Source organism: Triticum urartu, chromosome 3 (assembly GCF_003073215.2).
Source record: "Triticum urartu cultivar G1812 chromosome 3, Tu2.1, whole genome shotgun sequence".
Lineage (NCBI taxonomy): Eukaryota > Viridiplantae > Streptophyta > Magnoliopsida > Poales > Poaceae > Triticum > Triticum urartu.
The window spans coordinates 18,449,386-18,455,365 of NC_053024.1; the positions used below are offsets into that span (position 1 = coordinate 18,449,386).

The window sequence follows — 5,980 nt, forward strand, 5'->3', positions numbered from 1 at the left end:
TTCAAGAAATCAAATTGTTTTACCATTCAATTACTTATTTACTCATCTTTTTGACACATTGATATCTTCCTAAGGAGAAGGAATAATTCTGTTCCATGACATGCTCGGCCCACCCAGAATGTCAGGCGAGCTGCCACACAGCAGTTGTTACTCCGAAAGTCATCCACAACTGGCAACAGAAAATGGACTAGACTAATTATAATTAAGGGTCACAAATGTCAAATGGAAGTGTTGAACCGCTAATATAACTAATGGCACGCACATCGATCTCATCCAGTTCTCGTAGAACGGATCAAACACAATGAGAAACAAGCATGCTTAGAAAAGTGTACGGATTGCCAAATATGTTAAGCTAGATACTCCAGAGACAAATATTACGGTACAGAGGGAGTATGCAGGTAAACTAAAGCAGTACTCGATATAACAGAACAGGCAACATTTTACACAAGTTAAGCTAGATATAGATGTTGCTGAAACATAGAACAGGTACAATTTTACACAAGTGAAGCTAGACATACAGGTTGCTGAAACATATACATAGATCACATGCCTTCAATAGGTAAATCAGTTGAGGCCTGACACCGGGCAAAAGTGCAACATCACTACAGCGACATTTGAACCTATTCAAATCGCATCTCAACGGGAGTCCGTCCTTCATATGAATGGACGTGAGCACGATCCAGGTAGATAAAACACAACAACCTCATGCTGCCAAGATTAATTCAGGGACATCTACTTTGGCTGCTGGAAACTGAACCCTGCGTAAACCATACAGGACACAATGAGCACATGAAAGTGCAGACTAAAACATGAGAAGGTACGGTCGACAACAACCGGCACTCAAGTCAAACAAATACTGCATACGAAATTGTTCTGGAAGAGTGGGCTAACATACAACTTGATCTCACATTGCAGATACTGGAAAGATAAGCTATTAAATGATACTGGAAAGATAAAGCTATTAAATGATCCAATTCAACTAAATGGTGAAAAACACCTCACATTCTTTATTTGCCTATTTTCCATTTTTCACTAGCTTTGGCCTAATCACATTTTCAGTAAAATATGTCACTTGCTTTGGCCAAATCACATTTTCAATAAATATGTAACGTGGATATCATACAACATTCTAATAAACTTTTTTAATCTCTCAGTTTACCAATAGTTTAATGTCCATTAAGTTTACGTCTTTTTATTTTGATGACTCATGCAGACTACATAAACATCAGCAAATTGTAGTATTAGTTACTTACTGAAAGAACTCCAAGAATCATGTTTGATGCTAATCTGTGCAGAAGTTACTCCATGAATGCCAAGGATTTTCACAATTTGACAAATCCATTCATCCTCCTTGCTACAATGGATTTCAACTTCCTTGAGATGCTTTGACACCAAGAAATATTCCGCTGGGTTGTAGCTTCTACTTGATACAATGTCAAAATCCTGTTGAAAACATATGATTTTACTTAAATGAATCAGCTGTACATGTTAGTTTCAGCGACAAAAGCTATCATATATGAAAAAACATATACCTTGCGAGATGGAAGTTGAAGGGTAAGCTTTTCTAGAATTGGTGTGTGCTGAAGAAAGTGAAGTAGTCCAGTGAAGTTTGCAGTCAAACACCATTCATTGGGCAACAGTGTTTTTAGCTTGCTAAACATAGGGCACCATTTCAAGTCCTTTCTGAAAATCTTAACAATGAAACAGAGAATTAAAAAAAATAAAGTTATAACTTGAGAAGACATGATTCAATAACACCGAGTTGAATAAGATTTCTTGAGTTCTTAATTTCAAGTAATCAATTGCGAGCAGATAGAGAAATGCAGAATACAGATTTTACAAGTCTTTGATTGACTCAAAAAACAAATATATATTGAGCCATACCGTCTAAAGTGTTGCGTAAACTAAAATGTCTTACAAAATTATCTTAATCATGTGCTTCTGTGTAGTACGAGGTCAGAAATATCAACTATCAATATATATGGAAAATGTACTAACACCTTCACAGACTAATTATAGGAGATCTCTGCATAGGAACATGATGACTAAAAATAATGGATTGGTGAAAAACATGCAATTGGAGATTAGGAACAAGTTAAACATGATAGAGGGATGCAAAATGTTGGATGGCAATCAAAACAGGGAGTAAAAGAGCAAACACACCATAGAATATTCACTTATCAGCTCTAAATTTGTAGCACCCGCCAACCCTTCGAGAAATACACAACAATTATCTTCGCATAACTCGTTACCACTATCCCCAAGGTAATTATAATGAGCATAATTATCTTCACAATCTTCGCCAATCCTGATAAATGATGTTACCAGCGATGTCAGGCTCTCAAGAAACAGGGCCCAGTCATGAGGGTCAGCTAGTTCAAAGGTAAGAAGACCTGGAGCAGAAAAGCAGCTCCATGGTGTTTGCATGGAATAAAGACTTGAATATCTGATTTTCAGATGCCGTAAAGATTTGGGGAAGACACCCCAAAGCTTGATAGAACAATCACCTATGTCTAACAGCTCTAGTGCCTGACAGCTGAGAAGATCTAGAGGGCTTCTGTCAAATGCCAGATGATAAAACTCTAGCCTTGTCAAGTGCCTGGAGATTACACTGCTGCTGGATAGATTCAAACAAGAACCATAAACACTCACACTCCAGTCTTTGACTCGAAGCACGTATACTTGGCACGAGACAGCATACTGGACCCACGATTCAACATAACGGCGTGCCTCATCTTCTTGGCCATGGGGATAGGGAAAGATGTCGCATTCATGAAGAGGGGATGTTCTGTCACGGTGCTCAAGCAATGTATTAACAAAATTGTTGAAGGCCTGGACAGTGTCGAACTGAGAAGGATAGAAGCGCAGGGCTGGCACCGACTTCCAGAGGGTGCGCCAGCGGCGAGCGAGCACGGACGTCCTCACGGCGTCACGCGAGGGCAGGAACGACAGCAGAAGCTCGAGCACAGGTTCCGGGAGGTCCTGAAAGCAGTCCTTACCGCCAGCAACGGCCACTTTCTTGGTTTTACCGGCCTTGCCCCTTGCAGCCATTCCGTCGAACAAGTTGCTCGCGCAGCAGCTGCATCGGAGGCGATGGACAGGGTGTGAGTGATATCAGAGACGGCCAGGCGGAAGAGATGAAGAAGAAAATCTCACGTACCTCTAGTCGCCGCACGGAAGAAGGCCGTCGGTTCGTGCGCTCTCAAGAACTCGATGGCCTGTCAGAGGACGAACAGAAGGGAGACCATCTCTGTTGGCGGTTGGAGGGGGAGAGCCAGTCTCTACTGCGCCGCCTAGACCTGAGTCCCCAGGCAATCCTCCACTAATGCGTCGAGTCGAGCAACGGAGAGCAGCGGATTCGATCGGAAGACGCACATGAAGAACACACGCGGGTTTCTCATCTACTACTAGTGTCTCTCTTTTCCGATTTATAAAGCTTATCTCAAATTTTTCATTTTTCCAATTTATAGAGCTCATCTCCATCTCCTTTTGAGATTCCGAGACGCATTAAATCTTTACATGCAACAATTAAAAAGGAACTCACCAATGCATATAATACTACTACTCATCTACTTTCTTCGTTCCCAAATATAAGTCTTTCTAGAGATTTCAACAAATGACTACATACGAAGCAAAATGAATAAATCTACATTTTAAACTATGTCTACATACATCCGTATGTTGTTGTCCATTTGAAATGTTTAAAAAGACTTATATTTAGGAACAGAGGGAATAGTGGCCAAGCATGCATGCACTGCAATTAATCCCAATTAATGCATCAGCTTAGTTTGAGTAGTTTTGTAAAGTACGGGATAAATTCCTCCACTCATCATATATATATATATATATATGCCTTGGTTGATGAGATTTCAGATTTGAGCTCTATAAACCGAAAAGGAGGGAGTACCAGTCTACCCAAACACCAATCAGCCCTTCTTTTTCGGGTGAAACACCAACAACAACGTGTTTCGATACAACGGTGAAACGAAAATGGGAGTTTTTAGGTGGGAGTTTGATTTTTCTTTTTAGTCCAAAATCAATGTTGGGTGTGCATAAAAATAGTATGACGTATACTACTACAATTTTTATTTGGTATATGTGCATAGAAATCAGGAATCCTGATTAATTCATGCAGTAATCCTCTCAAATTTCTCAAATAAATGTTCATGTAGTTTGAAATACGCAAACAGTTTTATTGAACGATGTATCCTCGTTTTGACATGAAATGTAAACCGCCATGATGGCTTTTCCTCAGAAAAAAAATACACAAACAGTTTTATTGGGTATGTGCATACAAATAGTGTGATGATGTATACTACACTTTTTTTTCTTCCGCAAAAAACCTCACATAAGTAGCATGAACATTTTTTTTGTTCCCACGACAATTCTCGCAAATGCATGCTTAAAAGAGAAAATTAATTGTCATGAGTATTTTATAAGCCCCCTGCTTCCTGACATAGACCTCTCAAGCTAGTCTCTAGGGTTTCTTTGTGCCTAACACAACGTTTGAAAATGTCCATGCAATGTAAAAAACTGTTCCCCTAAAAAGATGTAAAACAATTGTTCGCGAAATTTTTCATAAATGCTTCACGTGTTTCACATGTATTCAAAAAAATGCTCCATATGTATTTTTAAAAAAGTTTAACATGTATGCGAAAAAATATCCAAACTTGTATTTGAAGAAATATTCACCATGTATTTTAAAAAGTTCATCGTGTATCAAAAAGATATTCAAAGTGTATACGAAAAATGTGTAACATGTATTCGAATAATGTTCAACATTTATTTGAAAAAATATTCATCATGTATTTTTCAAAAAATTCAAGGTGTATTCTGAAAATTGTTTGACATGTATTTGAAAAAGTTCAACGTGTATTTGAAAGCAAATTGACAAGTATTCAAAACAATATTCAAACATGTATTTGAAAAATGTTCAACATATATCAAAAGAAGTATGATGCGTACAGTGTGTATTTAAAAAACGAAAAATCAAAAGTAAAAATAAAGAACAAATCGAAAAAAATGAAAGAAAAATTGATAATAAAACGTAAAAGAAAAATACATAACAGAAAAACGTCTGGAACCTTCCCAAAATCATCCAAAAGCGATGGAAGGTTCCACAAACCAGTGCAAAACAGTTTACTAGAGTACATTATATTGGGCGGGCACATCTTAGGGATGGCCTACTGCATGAAAGTACTCTATCTCGCGGTAGGCGAGACATAGCTCTCACGCACGGATTCATGGATCCAGCTCGGACGGGGTTGGGCAGTAGTAAGCTTGGCTGGAAGATCCTTGTTGCTCCTAGGACGACAACTGATGTGCAATGTTCTGTTCAGAGAAGAAAATGATATGCACAAACAGCTGCAGATAGCCAGGGCGTGATATTTGTCAAGTAAATCATAATAATAGTTATCTGTACAATCCTAATACACAGCCTTCAACTTGCTCTTAGGGGCAGTCGAGTGTGAGGTCGCAAGGATCTTTGCACAATCTCTGACTGAAATCACCACAGAAAAGGTCACGAAGAGATTTCAGTAAAGCCAGTAGCGTGGATGCTTACATTTGCTGTGATTCATTAGAGCCAGTGTGGTGCTTGAGAGTGTCTTCTTGAGGGTGAGCCTGGCTGCACAGAGAGCAGCAGAACCATCATCAATAAGGGCACATTTCCATTATTTAAAATAGCAGAGCAAGAAAAATACCAATACAATCAGATTCTTGTCTTCTTTTTTGGAACAAGTTGCATGTGCTCTGCTGCCTATAAACAAGACCACAGCTGAAAATCTCGAAAGAAAGGACAGGGCACTGAGGAGCTCGGGGGCGACTGTTTCACTGGCATGAGCTGTAGCCAAGATGGCGGCGACGATAACAGGGTCAAGTACGAGGAGATACATCAAGATTGGCGACATCAAGGTTGCGGACGGGGTCAAGGACGAAGCAGGAGACAGTCTGCAAGTTGCAGACAGAGCCGGCGTCGAGG

General features: G+C 39.4%; 1 protein-coding gene across 1 annotated transcript; it reads right to left on the bottom strand.

Annotated features, from left to right (window-relative positions):
- Positions 1–360: 360 nt before the first annotated feature.
- Positions 361–3,387, bottom strand: LOC125547702 (putative F-box/FBD/LRR-repeat protein At5g22670). Its single transcript, XM_048711502.1, has 5 exons — positions 3,161–3,387; positions 2,164–3,079; positions 1,533–1,691; positions 1,254–1,443; positions 361–758 (listed from the first exon to the last, which is right to left on the bottom strand). The coding sequence occupies exons 2-5, from the start codon at positions 3,049–3,051 to the stop codon at positions 733–735; spliced, it is 1,263 nt and encodes a 420-aa protein (XP_048567459.1). The 5' UTR covers positions 3,052–3,079; positions 3,161–3,387; the 3' UTR covers positions 361–732.
- Positions 3,388–5,980: the final 2,593 nt, after the last annotated feature.

Bases quoted from the DNA above. Each gene is read 5' to 3' on its own strand.
- LOC125547702 (XM_048711502.1), bottom strand. From the start codon at position 3,051: ATGGCTGCAAGGGGCAAGGCCGGTAAAACCAAGAAAGTGGCCGTTGCT. The intron at 1,692-2,163 runs GTGTGTTTGCTC...TTCATTGTTAAG, and splicing joins TGATAAGTGAATATTCTATG to ATTTTCAGAAAGGACTTGAA. The intron at 1,444-1,532 runs GTATATGTTTTT...TGTTTTCAACAG, and splicing joins TTCAACTTCCATCTCGCAAG to GATTTTGACATTGTATCAAG.